The sequence below is a fragment of the Oncorhynchus clarkii genome, chromosome 4 (assembly GCF_045791955.1).
Source record: "Oncorhynchus clarkii lewisi isolate Uvic-CL-2024 chromosome 4, UVic_Ocla_1.0, whole genome shotgun sequence".
Classification (NCBI taxonomy): domain Eukaryota; kingdom Metazoa; phylum Chordata; class Actinopteri; order Salmoniformes; family Salmonidae; genus Oncorhynchus; species Oncorhynchus clarkii.
In genome coordinates, this window is record NC_092150.1 from 65,430,788 (window position 1) to 65,453,245 (window position 22,458).

Below are 22,458 nucleotides of genomic sequence, written 5' to 3' on the forward strand. Positions count from 1 at the left end.
GTTGTTTGGTAAAGTTCTGTTTGTAAAAGAGGACATTGGTCTCTATTAGCTGATAATTAACCACCAATATCGATTTTAGACAAAACTAGTGTACACAGATAATTTGTTATCAAAATGAAATGCTCTGAAACAAAACATCTGAAACATTTAAATCTACTTTAATTTATTGCATTAACCTATTGATTTTTGCACTAAAACATGTCACTACCTCTGTCTTTGATTTCTATTAGGGGTTTTGAGGTGTGGCTGTACATACAGTGACACAACATTATTGATTAGAATACAAATCCCTCATACAGTATAAAAATGAGTTATGGATGAAAGATTTCACAATCAGTTAGGCTGAAAGGAGCTGTAGCCTACTGTACATCATGACAGTACTATGTATCTGAATGGAATAAAAGCCAATTGACAAACAGAGCCTGACCTCTGCTCCATGTCCTTGTTAGGCCAATGATTGACTGATGACTGAAATCTATCTATTTGTCTCACTGACATGGTTTAAACGACACAAAACGTATCCCACTGGTGAGTTTGTACGCACTGCTTGACAGTGCTGCATCATGGACCTGTACAAAGCAGTGTTGCTAGGCTTCCTTTTCTCTGCAGGTAAGACACAGCTGGCAGCATTTTACACATTTTAAGTTGAAGTGAACTGAAGGACTCCCACACAGTGTTTATACTTGCAAATTGAGCATTTATTCACAAATGAGTCCTATCTGTACACTGAAGTTTTTTGCTAGGTTCCTGTGTTTATGAATTTACTTCAGGTGTGCTTAGTTCTTTAATCTAATAATTTGGTAAGATTATCTCCTGTCAAACCTTAAAACTGTATTATTCTTCTTACTGTGTAATTAATCTTGCAGATAGGCCTACTGTACAGAGTATTGTAACTCATTAATAGCCTTTATAAACTGGGAGGTTCTGAATACTGATTGGCTATACGGGGCGATTTACAGGAGCAATTAAGGTTAAGTGCCTTGCTCAAGTGCCCATCGACAGAGTTTTCACCTCGTCCGCTCAGGGATTCGAACCAGCAGCTTTTCAGTTACTGGTCCAACCCTCTTGAACGCTAGGCTACCTGCCACCCTCATCATTTATACTGTATATCCTATGTGTCCATATTCTACCACAACCAGTTTAATTACTATTCATAAACTAGGTGGTTCGACCCCTGAATGCTGATTGGCTGACAGCCGTGGTATATCAGACGTATACCACGGGTATGATAAAACATTTATTTTTACTGCTCTAATTACGTTGGTAACCAGTTCATAATAGCAGTAAGGCACCTCTGGGGTTTGTGGGTTATGGCAAATATACCACGGCTAAGGGCTGTGTCCAGGCACTCCGCGATGTGTCGTGCCTAAGAACAGCCCTTAGCTGTGGCATATTGGCCATATACCACAACCCCTCGTGCCTTATTGGGCTAGATTTACTGCTGTATAATAAGTAGGCTACTGTGGAAGAATGAGTAAATACAATACGTTTTGCACTGTATTTAAGAGTAAAAGGAACAGTGTTGTGTTAAAACACTGTTCATTACACAAACATTTCTATGTATTTCTCTTAGTTGTACATGGTTTTGAAATAACTTGTTTTTTTTGTCTGTGGTGTATGTCCACTCCACAAATGGCTAATCTGTCAATATACCTTCATGTTGCAACCTCTATCCTATAGTGGTCTTTAACAGCAGTTTAGCCCTGAAACCATTGAGTTTTAGCTTTGCATCACAGAGCAATTGTAAGCAAATTCAGTCTTACTAATTATTTCTTATCTGTTTGTCTATTCAGTCAGTGCGGGTATCCTGGATGAATATGCAAAAACAGAGGGCGCCCGGATTATGTCTATATTGAAGAGGGAGTACTCAGTAGGCACGGTCCTAGAATGTGCCATCAAGTGTAATGCTGAAACAGCTTTCACTTGCAGGTAACTTAAGGCTTATGGCCATTACATGAACAGCAATAATGATTTACACATGAGTTACATAGTCAGATTTCATTCTGAATGTTTCTTGGCAGGTCCTTTATATACATTGAAAAGGATCAAGAATGTATGACAATACCTGCAAACACCAAAACAGAGCAGGTTCTGAGAAGAACCAGCACAGCTCTCTACGAAAAGAAAGGCAAGTCCTAAAAGCCTTTCAGATTCTCTCGTTAAGTAGCTAGGCCTGAAAGGGCTTCCTATCATCATGAATGCATAATGAGCTAAATGTAGGACTGTGAGTTTCATGTGATTGTATTAGTCCACATTATTTTCGGTTAATATTTAGCTAACCTCTGTGGAGAGTCCAGTAAGAGGTTTGGACTGTGTCTGTAAGCAAACAGAAGAGGTGATGCAGATTATCTAAACAACCCAGTCCAATCAGTCCTTCAGTGGGAGGTACATACGGTATATCAAATACATACTGACCATATATGACAACGTCTCAGATAGTAAAGGACTAATGAGGCTTTTTGATTACCCAAGAGGGGTGTTTAGTATATTGCTGAACTTGCCTAATTAAATCTCAAAGATTATTAACCAATCCACCCACCTACTACTGTTGAGACATGCTATTCTATGTCTTTATAGTGTACTTGATGGAGTGTGTGAATGGAATCGGTATGGACTACAGAGGAACGAAGTCCAAAACAAAATCAGGGAAGAAATGCCAGAGATGGGCTTCAAAATACCCCCATAACCCCAAGTATGCTCACACACACCTACAATATTTCTCGTATTCCTATAAAGTATTTTATTTACATATTATTGACTACAAGCAACTTGTGTGGTTAGATTTCTTTGCAGCAGAAGTAAATTCACAGAATCATTCCCACAGCATGACCCCTTCAACACACCCCAATGCCGACCTGGAGTCCAACTTCTGTAGAAACCCAGATGGCGACAGCAAAGGACCTTGGTGCTACACCAGAGACCCTGAGACCAGGTGGGAGACCTGCAACGTCCAGGACTGCAGCGGTACCCTTAATATCTTGTTATTTCCCCACTGCCAATAAGATGATCAAATAGCTGATGTCATGTTGGTATAAAAAGTTAAAATCCCAAAAGCAGATTACACTCTTAGAAACAAAAGTGCTATCTAGAACCTAAAAGGGTTCTTCGGCTGTCCCCATAGGAGAACCCTTTGAAGAACCCCTTTTTTTTGGTTCCAGGTAGATCCCTTTTAGGTTCCATGTAGAACCCTTTCCACAGAGGGTTATACATGGAACCCAAAAGAGTCCTATCAAGAAACAAAAAGGGCTCTGCTATAGAGACAATTCAGTGTATACATCTTTAAACAAATAGTTGACTCGCTTTCTTAGTCACTTTTCCTCATCATAACATCACTTTGTTAATACAGTAGGTGTAATTTGGAAGTGTTTTACTTCTAAAGTGCTGTTGTTTGTCCCACAGAGGAATGTATGCACTGCAGTGGTGAGGACTACAGGGGAAAGATCTCTACCACTGAGAATGGTTACACCTGCCAGCGCTGGGACGCCCAGAAACCTCACAACCACGGCTACAGTCCCAGCGCGTAAGAGACTTTACTGTCTCTCTCTCTCTATGTAATATTGGATAAATAGGAAAAGGGGGATACCTAGTCAGTTGTACTACTGAATGCCTTCCACTGAAATGTGTCTTCTGCATTTAACCCAACCCCTCTGAATCAGAGAGGTACAGGTGGGCTGCCATAATTGACATCCAGTCTTCGGCACCTGGGGAACAGTGGGTTAACGGCCTTGCTCAGATGCAGAATGACAGATTTTTACCTGGTCAACTTGAGGATTCGATCCAGCAACATTTCAGTTACTGGCCCAATGCTTTAACCACTAGGCTACCTACAGTTTATATGTTTACCCATGTGCTCCTTCATCTGCCCCTCTTGACCTCTTCCTGTGTCCATTTCCCTGTCTCTCTAGTCTTCCTGAGAAGTACCTGGAGGAGGACTACTGTAGGAACCCAGATGGGGACCCCAAACCCTGGTGCTTCACCACCAGCCCCTCCAAACGCTGGGACTTCTGCTCCATCCCTCGCTGCAGTGAGCTTTCACCCTATCTTTTCTATCTCTCCCCTGTCCCCTCTGCCCACCATGACCCTACTAGTGACTGCCATCCAATTAATGTATTTTAGTCTTTTCCCTCATTGGTCTCCCATCTACCTTTTGGTCAAGTTGTTTTTCTACTCCGCATTGTCATCGTCTCACCACAAGAGGCCAATATAGCACCTTCTCACACCACGTGTAAATCAATTGTTGTATGTGTACCATAATCATTTAACTTAATTATCCGATTAGTCCAAAATATTTTAAAGCAAAATTCACTATTTCATTTTGACCATACTTGTTCACATATTGGTTGTTTGTGTCAGTGAATTTCTCCGTTATTATCGAGAGGCTTTTCTATTTCTTGATTTCAAACACGGTCTTTTGCACATTTTCGTTTGTCGTAAAGTAGACTTTTTGAGACATGAATTGTGTATATGTGCCATTCAGAGGGTCTTTGAACAGGGTATTAGCTGTGTTTTTCACGCTCAACAGTTTCCCGTGTGTATCAAGAATGTTCCACCACCCAAAGGACATCCAGCCAACTTGACACAACTGTGGGAAGTATTGGAGTCAACATGGGCCAACATCCCTGTGGAATACTTTTGACACCTTGTAGAGTCCATGCCCTGACTCAATATTAGGAAGGTGTTCCTAATGTTTGTTATACTCAGTGTATATTATTGTCATATGCAGCAAATGTCCCAGCAGAATTTTTACACACTATATTCTGGTCTTTCCATTTACTGTACTTTTATATAGACTGCACTTTCATGTTTGGTTTCATTGACTCTCCCCTTTAACTCCCCCTAATTGACCAATTTGTAGTTACAACTTCCGAGTCTGTTGGAGAAGATCAGCTTGAGCAAAGTGAGGTGTAGAACGACTGATCTACAAATAGTATTCCCTTGCCAAATAATAGGTTTTGTGCGATCAAGATTTTGTGCGATCAAGATTCGCAAAGCTATGTTTTTCCTGGCTCAGGTGATACCTCGCCCAAACACACGATCACAACCAGACGTTGATTGATTGTTTGAAGACAACTTGTGTCAATTACAGAATATTTCCTAGGATTATCTACCTGCAGCAACACTTGCAGGATAATGCTGGAAATACCAGTAAAAGCACAGTGCCTCATTTATGGAGCAAAAAGCAGGACCCTCCCCATGACCCCTGCTCTTTCACATAAAAATAATTGAAACGTGTTTACTCACTCTCCCTTCTATCTCCCTTCTCTCTCCCTCTCCCCTAGCTTCTGAGCCTCCCACAGTGGTGGAGGAGCTCACCTGTAGCACAGGCGACGGCGGTGCCTACAGGGGAACTGTTGCCGTGACAACGTCTGGGAAAGCCTGTCAGGTCTGGGCAGCTCAGACGCCCCAAAAGCACAACAGAACTCCAGACAACTACCCATGCAAGTAAGATCAACCCACGGGATTGGGCAACTTGTTTTTACTTAAACAAGAGCAGAGCATTGCATTTGTCAGTGTTTTAATGTCTTGAAGATGCAGACTGACTGTGACTTAACCAATATGAGTGGTTGTTTGTGTTCCTGTCAGAGGCCTGGACCTGAACTACTGCAGGAACCCAGACAATGAGAGGATGCCCTGGTGCTACACTACAGACCCAGAGACACGTTGGGAGTACTGCAAGGTGCCTAGCTGTGGAGACGTTCCTGGACCAGGTCACTTTACACTGTCGTGTGATGATGATGATAATGCATTGGATTTATATAGGGTGCTAAAATTGCTATACACTAACTACATAATGAAACTCATATCATCCACTATCAATCCATACATCCTACATTTTCCACCAAAATTCATATTTGGTTAACAGGGTTCATATTATTTTTGATGTTCAGATGACGCAGCTCCCACTCCAGCTGAGGAAGACTGTTATGTGGGCAGCGGGAGTGAATATCGTGGCATGGTGACAGAGACCATCAGTGGGAAGAAATGCCAGTCCTGGAGCTCGATGACACCTCACAGTCACAAGAAGACACCTCAGGACTTCCCTAAAGCGTGAGGCCTAGAGCATGGTCAAATATAATCTCTATCTAGATCATCTGTAACTTTATTTCTGTATTCTACTATCTGGTCATTTAAAGTAGAAATGGGGGGGATCAATGAAATTGATTCTATGACTCCAAGTATCAAGTGTGTTTTATATATACACAGTACATACAGTTGAAGTCGGAAGTTTACATACACCTTAGCCAAATACATTTAAACTCAGTTTTTCACAATTCCTGACATTTAATCCTGTTAAAAGTTCCCTGTCTTAGGATCATCAATTTATTTTAAGAATGTGAAATGTCAGAATAATAGTAGAGAATGATTTATTTCAGATTTGATTTCTTTCATCACATTCCCAGTGGGTCAGAAGTTTACATACACTCAATTAGTATTTGGTAGCATTGCCTTTAAATTGTTTAACTTGGGTCAAACGTTTCAGGTAGCCTTCCACAAGCTTCCCACAATAAGTTGGGTCAATTTTGGCCCATTCCTCCTGACAGAGCTGGTGTAACTGAGTCAGGTTTGTAGGCCTCCTTGCTCGCACACACTTTTTCAGCTCTGTCCACACATTTTCTGTAGAGTTGAGGTCAGGGCTTTGTGATGGCCACTCCAATACCTTGACTTTGCTATCCTTAAGCCATAACCTTGGAAGTATGCTTGGGGTCATGGTCTATTTGGAAGACCCATTTGCGACCAAGCTTTAAGTTCCTGACTGATGTCTTGAGATGTTGCTTCAATATATATCCACATCATTTTCCTACCTCATGATGCCATCGATTTTGTGCAGTGCACCAGTCCCTCCTGCAGCAAAGCACCCCCACAACAAGATGCTGCCACCCTTGAGCTTCACGGTTGGGATGGTGTTCTTTGGCTTGCAAGCCTCCCCCTTTTTCCTCCAAACATAACAAAGGTCATTATGGCCAAACAGTTCTATTTTTGTTTTATCAGACCAGAGGACATTTCTCCAAAAAGTATGATCTTTGTCCCGATGTGCAGATTTTTATTGTGGTTTTGGAGCAGTAGCTTCTTCCTTGCTGAGCGGCCTTTCAGGCTATGTCGACATAGGACTATATACAGTATATTGCTGTGGATATAGATACTTTTGTACCTGTTTCCTCCAGCATCTTCACAAGGTCCATTGCTGTTGTTCTGGAATTGATTTGCACTTTTCGCCCAAATTACACTCATCTCTAGAAGACAGAACGTGCCTCCATCCTGAGCGGTATGACGGCTGCGTGGTCCCATGGTGTTTATACTTGCGTACTATTGTTTGTACAGTTGAACGTGGTACCTTCAGGCGTTTGGAAATTGCTCCCAAGGATGAACCAGACTTGTGGAGGTCTACATTTTTTTTTCTGAGGCTGATGTCAAGCAAAGAGGCACTGAGTTTGAAGGTAGGCCTTGAAATACATCCACAGGTACACCTCCAATTGACTCAAATGATGTCAATTAGCCTATCAGAAGCTTCTAAAGCCATGACATAATTTTCTAGAATTTTCCAAGCTGTTTAAAGGCACTGTCTTCTTAGTGTATGTTAACTTCTGACCCATTGGAATTGTGATATAGTGAATTATAAGTGAAATTGTTGGAAAATGTACTTGTGTCATGCACAAAGTAGATGTCCTAACCGACTTGCGAAAACTATAGTTTGTTAACAAGAAATTTGTGGAGTGGTTGAAAAACAAGTTTTAATGACTCCAACCTAAATGTATGTAAACTTCCGACTTCAACTGCATATTTTGGGGGGCAACTGCAAGCAGATACATAAAAGCGTTCATCTGACTTCGGGGAAGAAGATAAAGGACCTCATTGCCAAAATCCTAAAGTATCCCATTAACTTAACTAGTGGTAGTTGGCTGTACCTGCTCAAAACCTCAGGTATTTCTCCTTCTCTAGATTGATCTTCTTTTTAACTGGTGAGCCAACATGTTTTCAGCACTTTTATTACCATGACTGATCATTTTGTAATGGCTCTCTCTTGTCCCTCTGCAGCAGACATGGTGAGCAATATGTTTGGAACATCGAATCGCAATAGAATTGCAGTATTGAATCGCAGTACATACAGAATCGTGAGAATCGCAAGAATCGTATTACATATTGTATTGGCACCTACACTACCGGTCAAAAGTTTTAGAACACCTACTCATTCAAGGGTTTTTCTTTATTTTTACTCTTTTCTGCATTGTGGAATAATAGTGAAGACATCAAAACTATGAAATAACACATATGGAATCATGTAGTAACCAAAAAAGTGTTAAACAAAATATATTTGAGATTTGAGTTTCTTCAAATAGCCACCCTTTGCCTTGATGACTGATTTGAACACTCTTGGCATTCTCTTAACCAGCTTAATCTGGAATGCTTTTCCTACAGTCTTGAAGGAGTTCCCACATATCGTGAGAACTTGTTGGATGCTTTTCCTTCACTCTGTGGTCTGACTCATCCCAAACCATGTCAATTGGATTGAGTTTGGGGGATTGTGGAGGCCAGGTCATCTGATGCAGCACTCCATCACTTTCCTTCTTGGTAAAATAGCCCTTACACAGCCTGGAGGTGTGTTGGATCATTTTCTTGTTGAAAAACAAATGATAGTCCCACTAAGCCCAAACCAGATGGGATGGCATATCCCTGCAGAATGCTGTGGTAGCCATGCTGGTTAAGTGTGCCTGTGGTTCTAAATAAAGTAGTTAACACTGCGGATAACACTGCTTGTGATTTTAAATAAATCACAGGCAGTGTTACCATTAAAGCACCCACACACCATAACATCTCCTCCTCCATGCTTTACAGTGGGAAATAGACATGCGGAGATCATCCGTTCACCCACACAGCGTCTCACAAGGACACGGCGGTTGGAACCAAAAATCTTCAATTTGGACTCTAGACCAAAGGACAAATTTCCACCGGTCTAATGTCCATTGCTCGTGTTTCTTGGCCCAAGCAAGTCTCTTCTTCTTATTGGTGTCCAGCAATTTGACCATAAAGGCCTGATTCACACAGTCTCCTCTGAACAGGTGTTATTGAGATGTGTCTGTTACTTGAACTCTGTGAAGCATTTAACTGGGCTGGTAACTCTAACGAACTTACCCTCTGCAGCAGAGGTAACTCTAGGTCTTCCATTCCTGTGGCGGTCCTCATGAGAGCCAGTTTCATCATAGCGCTTGATGGTTTTTGCGACTGCGCTTGAAGAAACTTTCAGTTTCTTGAAATGGTCCACATTGACTAACCTTCATGTCTTAAAGTAATGATGGACTATCGTTTGCTTATTTGAGCTGTTCTTGCCATAATATGGACTTGGTCTTTTACCAAATAGGGCTATCTTCTGTATACCATCCCTACCTTGTGTTGTGACAAGGTAGGGTTGTTATACAGAAGATAGCTCTATTTGGTAAAAGACCAAACACATTAAGGAAAGAAATTCCACAAATGAACTTTTAACAAGGCACACCTGCTAATAGAAATGCATTCCAGGTGACTACCTCATGAAGCTGGTTGAGAGAATGCCAAGAGTGTGCAAAGCTGTCATCAAGGTAAAGGGTGGCTATTTCAAGAATCTCAAATATATTTGGATTTTTTTGAACATTTCTTTGGTTACTACATGATTCCATATGTGTTATTTCATAGTTTTGATGTCTTCACTATTATTCTACAATGTAGAAAATAGTCAAATTAAAGAAAAATCCTTGAATGAACAGGTGTTCTAAAACGTTAGACCGGTAGTGTAAGTATGATGATAATATCGTATCGTGAGATCCCTGGCAATTCCCAACCCCAATTTTAAGCCAAACAAGGTAATGTGTCATTATTCAGTGTCTGAGGACATTAGATGACATGTCTTTTACCTATGTTTCACAGCGATTTGAGAAGAAACCTGTGTAGGAACCCTGATGGAGACCGTGCTCCATGGTGCTACACCACTGACCCCTCTGTTCGTTGGGAGTTCTGCGCTGTGGAGAAATGCCCAACGCCTCCCAAGCCTACTTCTAAGCCTGACAAACCTGACAAGCCTGACAAACCTGACAAGCCTGACAAACCTGATCAGCCCAAACCAACACCCGATCAGACACCCTCAGCTGGTCATCCTTTTTAATCCTTTAATCCATTCATTCAATCTACATTGTCAATGTTCAGGGGAGCAATTTATTATATTATATACTGATATCGTTTTCTGTTGACGTTCAGATTGCAAGGTGGGCAATGGGGGGACATACAGGGGTCCTACTTCTATGACTATGTTGGGTGTCACATGTCAGAGGTGGAGCTCCCAAAGCCCCCATCAGCATGCCAGTTTCAACCCTGAATCCCACCCTGACAAAGGCCTGGAGTCCAACGTAAGTCCATGGAATTTAGATGTACTGTATTTAAAGGCTCTTTTTGAACATTTTAATTGAAAACAATCACAGTAAGCTACTTAATTGTTACCCAGACGTTATTTGATATTGAGCTGCATTGGGCCTTTAAATAATGTCAAACAATACTGTGGAAGTACTGCATATGATAGAGGTGACATTTGGGAGGATGTACTTCAATTAATTCAGCGTCTTTTTTCACTGTTAGAATTGCAGAAACCCTGACAATGACGTGAATGGACCATGGTGCTACACCACAGACAGAAGCAAAAAATGGGACTACTGCCAAATCCCAGATTGCGGTATGTGGCCTACATTGAGATACAGTTTCTGTTAATCATTATACATATGGCTGTGCTGAAACAAACGTGTTACATCCAGATAAATTTGGTTACTGTGTACATGGTAGAATGCACAAATAAGACTGTCTTTTTGCTCTTCAGCTGGCTTGAAATGTGGGCAGCCGGTTACAAAACCCAAGAGGTGTTTTGGTCGCATCGTTGGAGGCTGTGTGTCCAAACCCCACTCATGGCCCTGGCAGATTAGCCTGAGGACCAAGTATGGAGGATAGCATCCCATTCCCTTTCACAAATTGTATTAATGTATTGATATTTCCATCCAGACAGATAAAACAATATATCTCTTGGATAACTAACTTCTTCACTCTTCTGTCTGTCCTCCTAAAGCACTGGTGTTCATTTCTGTGGGGGAACTCTGATCGCCCCTCAATGGGTCCTCACTGCTGCCCACTGCCTGGAGAGGTGAGAGAGCAGTCCGCATTAACTCAGTTGTCTTGAGGTTTATTACTCAATAAATGTATACCAACAAGAAGAGCAGCTGTACATATACTGTGTAGTAGTGGCTGAGTGATAGCCTCTTACACAACAGAGGAAGAGCATTACTTTTTAGTAATGTTTACTGTGAGGCCCTAATTATGGATTAAATAAAAGTTTGTCTTTCTATGTTTGTGCGTATCAGATCAAAGAGGCCATCTGCCTACAAGGTGTTCATGGGAACCCAAACAGAGAGAGCAAATGAAGTGACCAAGCAGGAGCGTAACCTGGAGAAACTGATCCTGGGACCTGACAGGACAGACATTGCACTGCTGAAGCTAGAAACGTGAGTGAGGCCAGAAAAACTCAATAAAATGTGTCACATTTGTCTTGCTGTTTGGAAGTCAGAGGCTGTAAAAACACTTGTGTGATTGGTTGCAGCCCTGCACTCATAAATGACAAGGTTTTACCAGCATGCTTACCCGAGAAGGATTACGTGGTACCACCTGGAACAGAGTGCTATGTGACAGGATGGGGAGAGACACAAGGTTCAAGAGTCATGCATGTTTTTTTACCCTTGTGATTTCTCTCATAACATTAGACAGAATTAAGTCATTCTTCTGTTCAGGACTCCATTACTTTTGTTGTTGCAAATGTAGCAATTATTTTCTATATTTTCTGACATGAAACATTGATCTTTGTGTTGGTAGGAACTGGTGGAGATGGGCTCCTCAAGGAGACGGGCTTCCCTGTTATAGAAAATAAAGTGTGTAATCGTCCTGCCTACCTGAACAACAGAGTCAAGGACCATGAGATGTGTGCTGGGAACATTGAAGGGGGAACAGACAGCTGTCAGGTATACATGCTCAGCAACAACTAGTAGTCATTCAATATCAGTGAGGACTGTGTGGTTGGTTGTAAACTGCAGTTTCCACAGTGATTTTAAACATAACTGTTTTAGAGTGATGATGATAATGGTGGTGATGATGTTTTTGCCCTCTTCCAGGGTGACAGTGGTGGCCCTCTGGTGTGTCATGCCCAGAACAGCTTTGTCCTCCAGGGAGTGACATCCTGGGGTCTGGGCTGTGCCAACGCCTTGAAGCCAGGAGTGTACGCCAGAGTATCAAAGTTTACGGATTGGATTAACAGTCAGATGAAGATTCATTCTTAACTCCCTACTCTCCATAATCTGGAGAAATGTGTCATTTGAACCACAAATCTAGCTTTGTTAAGAATTGAAAGTACAAATTAAATACTTGTGGTAAGTGTCAGAAATTGCAAGGTTCATTATTTTTGTTAAGAAAACTAAATAATTCAATTGTTTAGCAATGCAATTATGTGCTAGCCTGGAAGGAATGTTAAAAAAATAAAATTAAACAACTGACATTGTGTAGCAGATTGTGTGCAATTGGGATCTTGAATGGGAAACCTCTTTATTAAGTCCTGTCAGGTCAGTCAAAAATAAAAGTATAACATTAACATAACTGGGGTTATATTAACATTTGGGATAACTTGAGATAGTTGAAATTTAAGAATGAGAACATTTTCGCTCAAAACACTTACTTTAATGAGGAGATGGCCGGGTGTAACGCTTGTCGTCTGGAGATAGAGAGGAGGACCAACGAACAGTCCTGTAAGGTGCAACACAACACCAAACAGAATAACCACCCACAAAACACAATGGTAAACAGGCTACCAAAATATGGTTCTCAATCAGGGACAACGATTGACAGCTGCCTCTGATTGAGAACCATACCAGGCCAAACACAGAAATAGCAAATCATAGACAAACTAACATAGACAACCCACCCAACTCATGCCCTGACTATACTAAAACAAAAGACAAAACAAAGGAACAGAAAGTGACACCCGGGATGTATAGTGAAACATATATTTAAATACCAAAATAACAACAAAATAGGATTCACATCATGTTTTTGGAAACAACAAATGCAACAAACATATTGTAGGATGTAGGCTATGCTACATAGATTCATAAATATGGTATAGGAGGAAGACCAATCAGATGATTGTGGATTCTGTGTTGGTTGCCATGTTAGTGGGCAAGAGATTTGTCAGCTGTTGACTCTTCAGGTGGTTTTCTTTGTTTCTGATCACCAATGGAATATGTAAATTCATTCATATTCCCCATATAACTTTCTAAAATACAACTTAGTTTAGTTTGAACAATGTTGAAGTAATCTCACCTGTTTGGGAACTCAATGTCATCAATGGTCTCAGGAAGTGGAACACCTCTGGCCTCCAGCTACGAACGCTATTGCCCCTATGTGGTATGTACAACACAACATATGAACACATTGAGTTTTACCCAGCAATGGACTCAGGTGTATAAGCATCTTATAACAGGTTAATTAGTGTTTTAAACAGGTACCGAAGATGATGAGTGGCAGCTCCAACCAGATGGCAGCCAGTCTGTAGAGCAGGAACGGGGCCACGATGCCTCCGATGTCACACAGAGTGGAGCACACTGACACAACGAGGTTCCTGAAGAAAGAAACAATTGTCGTATTTCCAAGCAATTCCCATACATTTTGTCCTCTCTTAGTTATTAGTTCTCCATTTTGAAATGCTACCTCTTCGTTTTGTATGTCCCCCTGGTTACACTTACCTGACAACAGTGTGGTATAATTCACTGTTCACAAACATCACCATATCAAAAGCCATGGTGATGCTCAACCGGCCTATGCGGGCCAGAACTGTCTTGACCCATGACCCTGAAGTAACCTGTTAGAGAGAGACATTATGTACCGTATGCACTCTGCACATTAAATAAGATGGGGTACTGTATTAAATCAAATCTAATTTTATTGGTCACAATCGCTGAATACCACAGGTGTAGACTTTACAGTAAAATGCTTACGAGCCCATTCCCAACAATGCAGAGTTAAAAAGTAAGACAAATATTTGTCAAATAAAAAGGAAATTGTTACACAATAAAAACAACGAGGCTATATACAAGGAGTACCAGTACCGAGTCAATGTGCAGGGGTAAGAGGTAGTTGAGGTAATACAGTATGTATAGGAGGGTAGGGGTGAAAGTGACTTGGCAATCAAGATAGATAATAGTTACAGGAATTAAATTGCTCTATGTTTTAACACCCAATTAAAATGAAACACTCTGTCAATTCATGAGGATTTGTAAGACCCTTATTCTATAATAATGGACAGAGCCCAGTCTTAAAGTCAATCAGCAGAGTTTATTCACGAGAGTACTGAACACGATACAGGTTACCACAGGTTATAAACTGAAAATGACGTCATTAGTTCCAGTACCAACCTGTCTCTTCTCCCACCCTGGTACAAAGGCAGTATCCCAAGCCTTCCCACATCGTCTCCCTACCAATTTAATATAATTTATGAGCCAAGGTCTTCTTGTGTAGATAAGCATTCTAGCCAGTCTGAAGATATCGTTCATTCATTTCTACCAAGGAACAGACAGTCATTGTTCTAATTCTTGATTATATTTACACACAATAGATTCAGTACTAGGATTAAGAAATAAAATTCATACATATACAGTAACATAATAGTATTCTGATTAGTACATATACAGTAACATAATAGTATTCTGATTAGTCAGTCCTGATTGAAATGTATACATAATTAGTCATTATTGATAAAAATTCCCTTAACAGATAATAAACAGAGTTGCAGCACTGAGTGTGAAGTGTGAAAGTGAGTGTGTGTAGCATGTGTGAGTGTGTGAAGTGTCAATATGCATGTGTGTGTGTGTGTATTAGAGTGTTAGTGTAGTGTGTGAGAGTGTGCATAGAGCCAGTGCAAGGGAGTCAGTGCAAAACAATTAACCTTGTACTGTAGTGGGATAAATCAGGGTCACACAGAGTGTTTCTTGGTAGTCTTAAACAAATCTACTTTGAAACAAAAGTATTACACCTCACACACATGGTTATCGGCTTAAAAAAATAAGTGTCACGCGGAACAGGTGAACCCAAGAGCAAACTCAGACGAGGAGACTGGGATGAGGTAACCAAGGTATTTATTGAAACACCAGGGAAGACAGAGTGCAGGCCAGGGGAAGCTCGGGCGGGTTGCTGGAAACGGGTGCGGAGGCTGAGGCTGGAGCGAGAGGGGTTGGGACAGGGTAAGCAGGTCCGGAGGGGAATCCAAGAAGGTAGTAGAGTGGGGAATCCAGGACAGAGTTGCAGGACTGACGAGAAGTCGGACTGGAGACAGGGACCAGAGTCAGAGCAGGCAGAACTGTAGCGGAAAGGAAAACAACATAAGGAAAGGGAAAACAGGGACAACAGGAACAAATGGCTAGAAACATGGACTGACTGAGCAGAAATTACGATCTGGCAGTGTGGAAGTGGCAGGATTGAGTATTTGTAGAGGTCTTGATTATGGAACAGGTTGCAGCTGGTGGGGATCTGCTCTGACTCCAGCATACCTGTCTCTGCCCACACAATCACACACACACACAGAGAGAGGGAGAGGGAGAGAGCACTGGAGGAGTGGCTGCAGGTCAAGGAGACCCTGGATGAGCACTAGAGGGCTTGGCAGGAGCAGATGTGACAAGAAGACACCTGTAGCATGTCAGATATAGAATAAAAATGTATTACATTTTGAGTTTGCATCCCAATATTACACTTTATATACTGTACATCACAGAACACTGAGATATAACAAAACCGTTTAACATAGAGACACCAGATTTGCGACATGAATACAATTATGTTTATTAATTATACAATTATGAAAAATATTAATAACATTCCACCCATAAGGCCACTAGGTCATTTGGCTGCAGGAAAGGGCTACGATAAAGAAAGAAATAATAAAAGGGGGTCAATGTAAATTGTCTGGGTTGTCATTTGATTAATTGTTCAGTAGTCGTACTGCTAGGGGGTAAAAGCTGTTCAGGTGCCTTTTGGTCCCAGACTTGGCGCTCCGATAATGCTTGCCATGCGGTAGCAGAAAGAACAGTCTGTGACTTGGGTGTCTGGAGTCTTTGACATTTTTAGGGCCTTCCTCTGACACGCTTGGTATAGAGGTCCTGGTTTGCAGGGAGTTCGGAAGTAGTGATGTACTGGGCCATACGCACTACCCTCTGTGGCGCCTTACGGTCGGACGTCGATCAGTTGCCATACCAGGTGGTGATGCAACCGGTCAGGATGCTCTCGATGGTGCAGCTGTATAACTTTTTTGAGGATCTGGGGACCCATACCAAATCTTTTCAGTCTCCTGAGAGGGAAAAGGTGTTGTGTCCTCTTCACGACTGTCTTAGTGCGTTTGGACCATGATAGTTTTTTTGGTGATGTGGACACCTTGAAACTCTCGACCTGCTCCACTACAGCCCTGTCTATGTGAATGGGGGCGTGGTTCGGCCCTCCTTTTCCTGTAGTCCATGATCAGCTCCTTTGTCTTGCTGATGTTGAGGGAGATGTTGTTGTCCTGGCACCACACTGCCAGGTCTCTGACCTCCTCCTTATAGGTTGTCTCATCGTTTTTGGTGATCAGGCCTACCACTGTCGTGTCGTCAGCAAACTTAATGATAGTGTTGGAGTCGTGCACAGTCGTGGGTGAACAAGAAGTACAGGAGAGGACTAAGCACGCACCCTTGAGGGGCCCCTGTGTTGAGGAGCAGCATGGCAGATGTGTTGTTGCCTACCCTTACCAACTGGGGGCGGCCCGTCAGGAAGTCCAGGATCTAGCCTTTAGCTTGGTGCGGATGTTGCCTGTAATCCACGGCTTATGGTTGGAATATGTACGTACGGTCACTGTGGGGACAACATCATCAATGCACTTATTGATGAAACAGGTGACTGAGGTGGTATACTCCTCAAAGCCATTGGATGAATCCTGGAACATATTCCAGTATGTGCTAGCAAAACAGTCCTGTAGCGTAGCATCCGCGCCATCTGACCACTTCCGTATTAAGCGAGTCATTGGTACTTCCTGCTTTAGTTTTTGCTTGTAAGCAGGAATCAGGAGGACAGAATTATGGTCAGATTTGCCAAATTGAAGGTGAGGGAGAGCTTTGTATGCATCTCTGTGTGGAGTAAAGGCGGTCTAGAGTTTTTTTTTCCTCTGGTTGCACATGACATGCTGGTAGAAATGAGGTAAATTTAAGTTTGCCTGCATTAAAGTCCCCTTCCACTAGGAGCGCCGCTTCTGGTTGAGCATTTTCTTGCTTGCTTATGGCCTTATACAGCTCGTTGAGTGTTGTCTTTGTGCCAGCATCGGTTTGTGGTTGTAAATAGACGGCTATGAAAAATATAGATGAAAACTCTCTTGGTAGATAGTGTGGCCTATAGCTTATCATGAGGTACTCTACCTCAGGTGAGCAATACCTCGAGACTTCCTTAATATTAGACATTGTGTACCAGCTGATATAGACAAATAGATACCCCAACCCCTCGTTTTACCAGACTTAGCTGTTCTGTCCTGCCGATACACGGAATACCCAGTCAACTATATATTATCCATGTCGTTGTTCAGCCACGACTCTGTGAAATATAAGAAATTACAGTTTTTAATGTCATGTTGGTAGGATACTTGAAAAATTAAAGGAGAGACAGCCGCACACTGTAGGTGCTCAGATGCAATAAATTAATAACCAACGTTTCGACAGACAAGCTGTCTTCATCAGGGTATAATGAAGGCAGCTTGTCTGTCGAAACGTTGGTTATTAAATTATTGCATCTGAGCTCCTAGTGTGCAGCTCTCCTTTAATTTTTCAAGTGTTCTGCTCAGCTAGCCAGCACCTCGCCTAAATAGGTCTGCGTTTCTTTCGCCTCTAGATTAATCCGTTGGTAGGATAGTCTCGAACGGAGATCATCCACTTTATTTTCCAGTGATTGCATGTTGGCCAATAGAACAGATAGTAGAGGTGGGTAACCCACTCGCGGACAAATTATCACAAAGCACCACGATCTCCGCCCCCTGTATTTCTATATTTTCTTCACGAGAGTGATGGTGTTAGAGTGGTGAGCAGCCACGCAGTTGTGGGTGAACAGAGGAGTGCAGGACCGGACTGAGCACGCACACCTGAGGGCCCATGCAAAATCTTTTCAGCCTTTTGAGGAAAGAGGCATTGTCGTGCACTCTTCACGACTGTGTGTGTGTGTTTGGACCATGATAGGTCTTTAGTGATGTGGACACCGAGGAACTTGAAGCTCTCAACCTGCTGCACTACAGCCCTGTTGATGTGAATGGGGGGCGTGCTCAGCCCTCTGTTTCCTGTAGTCCACGATCAGCTCCTTTGTCTTGCTGACGTTGAGGGAAAGGTTGTTGTTCTGGCACAACACTGCCAGGTCTCTGACCTCTTCCCTATTTGCTGTCTCATCATCGTCGGTGATCAGTCCAACCACCGTTAAGTCGTCGGCAAACTTAATGATGGTGCATGGCCATGCAGTCGTGGGTGAAGAGGGAGTACAGGAGGGGACTGAGCACACACACCTGAGGGGCACCCATGTTGAGGATCAGCGTGGCGGATGTGCTATTGCCTAACCTTACCACCTAGGGGTGGCCCGTTAGGAAGTCCAGGATCCAGTTGCAGAGAGAGGTGTTCAGTCCCAGGGTCCTTAGCTTAGTGATGAGCTTGGAGGGCACTATGGAGTTTAACGCTGAGCTGTAGTCAATGAAGAGCAATCTCACGTAGGTATTTGTCACGAATCTCCCTGAAGATGGTGCCTCTTCCTGTTCAGGCGACGCTTAGCGGTCGTCTTCGCCGGCCTATTAGCTGCCATCGATTCCCTTTCCGTTTGTTTCTGTTTATTGGGTTCAATTGGGTACACCTGTTTTGAGTTAGTGTTGTTTGGAGGCTATTTAAGGGCACTAGGCCCGCTGGGTATTTGTGCGGGCTTGTTCTCTGTTATTTTGGTGTTGGTGTATAAGTGTTATCTCATTATTTTCCGGACATTTTTAGTCCAGTGTATTTTGGACGGGTGGTTTCATACGCCCTAGTGTTGCCATGTTCATGTCTCCGCTGTCGTTGGAATAAATAGATTCACGTACGATATTACCTGCTCTCTGCGTTTGACTCCTCCACCGCACCATTTATAGAAGTCGTAACAGTATTCCTTTTGTCCAGGTGGGAAATGGTAGTGTGAAGTGCAATAGAGATTGAGCCATCTGTGGACCTGTTGTGGCGGTATGTGCATTGGAGTGGGTCTATGATTTCTGGGATGGTAGTGTTGATGTGAGCCATGACCAGCCTTTCAAAGCATTTCATGCCAACAGATGGGAGTGCTACGGGGCGGTATTACCATTTTATATCAGGCTTTCTCTCAGATATTGCACACTTACTATATTTGATCATAGCTGGGATGAAGCAGGATGCTCAACATTAGTATTTTAGAATCATGCAGTAAAGTAGGGCATTGCCCATGGACAGCAGGCCTTAACGATATATATCCTTACTAGAAGTAGGACAGAAAAAATTAAGTATGACACAGTGAAGGCCATCTGTAGCCAGTGGCAGTCAGTGATGAGGTAGGCAATGAGGGTCAGGATGAAAATGCCCACACTGAAGAACATCTGTAAAAGCACATCCACCATCCTCATCTACTCAACTCCCACCAGCTCAGTGACTGAGGAGACAGAAAAGACACTTACTTTATAGTAAAGCAAGTAACTTTAATCAAGCAAGAGTTATTACTAAAACATACTGTAATTTCACCATCCTCCTCAGTTGAATGTTGTATAAGAAATCAAATATAACTTCATATTTGCTAAAACAGACTAATTTGCTGTTAATTATTTATCAAAATCATATACTCTGTAGTTAATCTATTAACTTTTACAATATATGCCATTTAGCAGACACTTTTATCCAAAGCGACTTAACGTTATGCCTGTGTGCATTAACTTTTGTGGGACAAATTGTGTTTTTCATACTAAGCACATATCCAGACATCCAGCCTCCCTTGACAGCAAAGCCAAAGATTGTGCAAAATACAAGCATACACTGAACAAAAATATAAATGCAACATGTAAATTGCAGGTCCCATGTTTCATGAGCTGAAATAAAAGATCCCAGAAATGTTCCATACGCACAAAAAGCTTATTTCTCTCAAATTTTGTGCACAAATTTGTTTACATCCCTGTTAGTGAGCATTTCTCCTTTGCCAAGATAATCCGTTCACCTGACAGGTGTGGCATGTCAAGAAGCTGATTAAACAGCATGATAATTACACAGATGCACCTTGTGCTGGGGACAATAAAAAGCCACTCTAAAATGTGCAGTTTTGACACGCAACACAATACCACAGATGTCTTAAGTTTTGAGGGAGTGTGCAATTGGCATGCTGACTGCAGAAATGTCCACTGGGAGCTGTTTCCAGAGAATTTAACATTCATTTCTCTACCATAAGCTGTCTCCACTGTAATCTTAGAGAATTTGGCAGTACGAGGGTGCTGAGGAGTATTTATGTCTGTAATAAAGCCCTTTTGTGGGGAGAAACTCATTTTGATTGGCTGGACATGCCTCTCCAGTGGGTGGGTCTCGCTTCCAAGTGGGCCCCACCCCATGGCTGTGCCCCTGCCCAGTCATGTGAAATCCATAGATTAGGGCCTAATTAATTTATTTCAATTGACGGATTTCTTTATATGAACTGTAATTCAAGAAAAACTTTGAAATTGCTCTGTTTACATTTTTGGTCAGTATAGTTTGGAGCCACTGCTACAAGTATTCAAGCAACCCCATTCAAGAGGTTGAACATCAAGAAGCTGAATGTAGCTTGATACTTCACCCAGGCATCATTACACACCAGGTCAAACTGAAATGAACAAATACCTTATAATTTACTGCCATTTGAATGTCCTAATACATTCAATTGTTCAGAGTTGCATAACAATACAAGTTATTGTCTAATCAGAAAATTGTAATCTCACTGAGTGAGTAAAGTTCTCACCTCAGTCACAAAGGACTGTCTCCCCTTGTAGTCATACTCCCATCCTTCCTTGCAGGAGTTCATGGGAGCTTTGCTGCGGAGGGCGTCAGACTCTGAGTTGTCACAGGTCAGACCCGTATCCTTCCAGTCCAGTTCATACTGCTCACACTGGCTGTGGACCAACACTCCTGAGGTGTTAACCACTGGGACTGTGATCTTTCTAGTGTCCATCAGGTTCCAGCCACAACTCTGCTGAATCTGACTCACCCCTGAGTCCCAGCACCAATGCTCTGGGGTGAACCCCTAGAACACAATGCTCACATAGACCCCAGAAAAAGGAAAAGACAGTACACACCAGAGAAAATACGCACTTTTGACCAAAGTTCAGTGCCTGCTCCAGAATTTCATTGAAAGTGGTCATGGTTACACAGTTAGGTGTCAGAAGCAGAGACACTACATGTGAGACTGCAGTGGGATCTGTGCCGGGGTTTTAAAATCACAGATTCCAATCGAGAGGTTGACCAACGATGCACTGAATCGCCAACTGACTCAGCATGTCACCCTTTAAAGAGCTGGCTGCCGTTGTCTGGCTGAAGAGCTAGAGATGGCTGAAGTTATGCAATTCCACTGTGTAGCATGTCTGTATTATAACACACGTTCTTACTGTTTCACTAAGAAAGAGAGCCCTTGAAAACTCTTAGATTAATTTCCGCAATAAAAAATAGTTTGACATATTTATAGTATGCTCTGTCACTGAGAGTACTTTTATTATGCAAATACTTTACTCTCAAAAAGTGAACTTGGAGCATAGTTTATTCTAAGTTGGGTGTTTATAGTGCAAATTGGACACTGTGGAATTCTGGGTATACTCCTGCAAGATAACAAAATAAAATAATTGTCACTTGTGTGTGTGTGTGTGTGTGTGGGGGGGGGGGTGTAACCTTTTAAATAGTATTAGAGTTACCATCAGTAAAGATACACATCTTTAATATTCTCTGCTCACACAGCATAATGTAAATTCACAGAAACAACACAATCCATTCACTTCTATAGAATGGCATGCAAGTAACTGTCAAAAATACACTCACTGTTACAGTGCATTCAGGAATGTATCAGACCCCTTCCCTCTTTTCACATTTTGATACACTACAGCCTTATTCTAAATAGGTATTGGGGAGTTTCTCGTATTCTTCTCCGCAGATCTTCTCTCTTTGCCAGGCTGGATGGGGAGCGTCGCTAGACAGCTGTCTTCAGGTCTCTCCAGAGATGTTCGATCGGGTTCACATCCAGGCTCTGGCTGGGCCACTCAAGGACATTCAGAGACTTGACCCGAAGTCACTCTTGCGTTGTCTTGGCTATGTGCTTATTGTCGTTGACCTGTTGGAAGGTGAACCTTCGCCCCAGTCTGAGGTTCTGAGT

General features: G+C 42.3%; 1 protein-coding gene and 1 pseudogene across 1 annotated transcript; one reads left to right on the forward strand and one right to left on the reverse strand.

The window, feature by feature from the left end:
* Positions 1 to 425: 425 nt before the first annotated feature.
* On the forward strand, positions 426 to 12,550 carry LOC139407103 (plasminogen). The gene is made up of 19 exons (XM_071150500.1): positions 426 to 609; positions 1,794 to 1,929; positions 2,022 to 2,128; positions 2,578 to 2,692; positions 2,825 to 2,964; positions 3,400 to 3,520; positions 3,906 to 4,024; positions 5,280 to 5,442; positions 5,584 to 5,708; positions 5,889 to 6,048; positions 9,898 to 10,118; positions 10,225 to 10,373; positions 10,600 to 10,693; positions 10,835 to 10,949; positions 11,078 to 11,152; positions 11,370 to 11,510; positions 11,606 to 11,712; positions 11,875 to 12,020; positions 12,171 to 12,550. Exons 1-19 carry the CDS (start codon positions 564 to 566, stop codon positions 12,333 to 12,335), a joined length of 2,445 nt encoding a protein of 814 aa, XP_071006601.1. The 5' UTR covers positions 426 to 563; the 3' UTR covers positions 12,336 to 12,550.
* Positions 12,551 to 13,075: 525 nt separating this feature from the next.
* On the reverse strand, positions 13,076 to 21,460 carry LOC139408035 (solute carrier family 22 member 2-like; annotated as a pseudogene).
* Between the last annotated feature and the right edge of the window lie 998 nt (positions 21,461 to 22,458).

What these genes read in the sequence shown, in the direction of transcription:
- LOC139407103 (XM_071150500.1), top strand. Translation starts at nt 564, where the DNA reads ATGGACCTGTACAAAGCAGTGTTGCTAGGCTTCCTTTTCTCTGCAG. An exon ending in CCAGACAACTACCCATGCAA is followed by an intron (nt 5,443 to 5,583) that starts GTAAGATCAACC and finishes TGTTCCTGTCAG; the next exon opens with AGGCCTGGACCTGAACTACT. An exon ending in GGGGAACAGACAGCTGTCAG is followed by an intron (nt 12,021 to 12,170) that starts GTATACATGCTC and finishes GCCCTCTTCCAG; the next exon opens with GGTGACAGTGGTGGCCCTCT.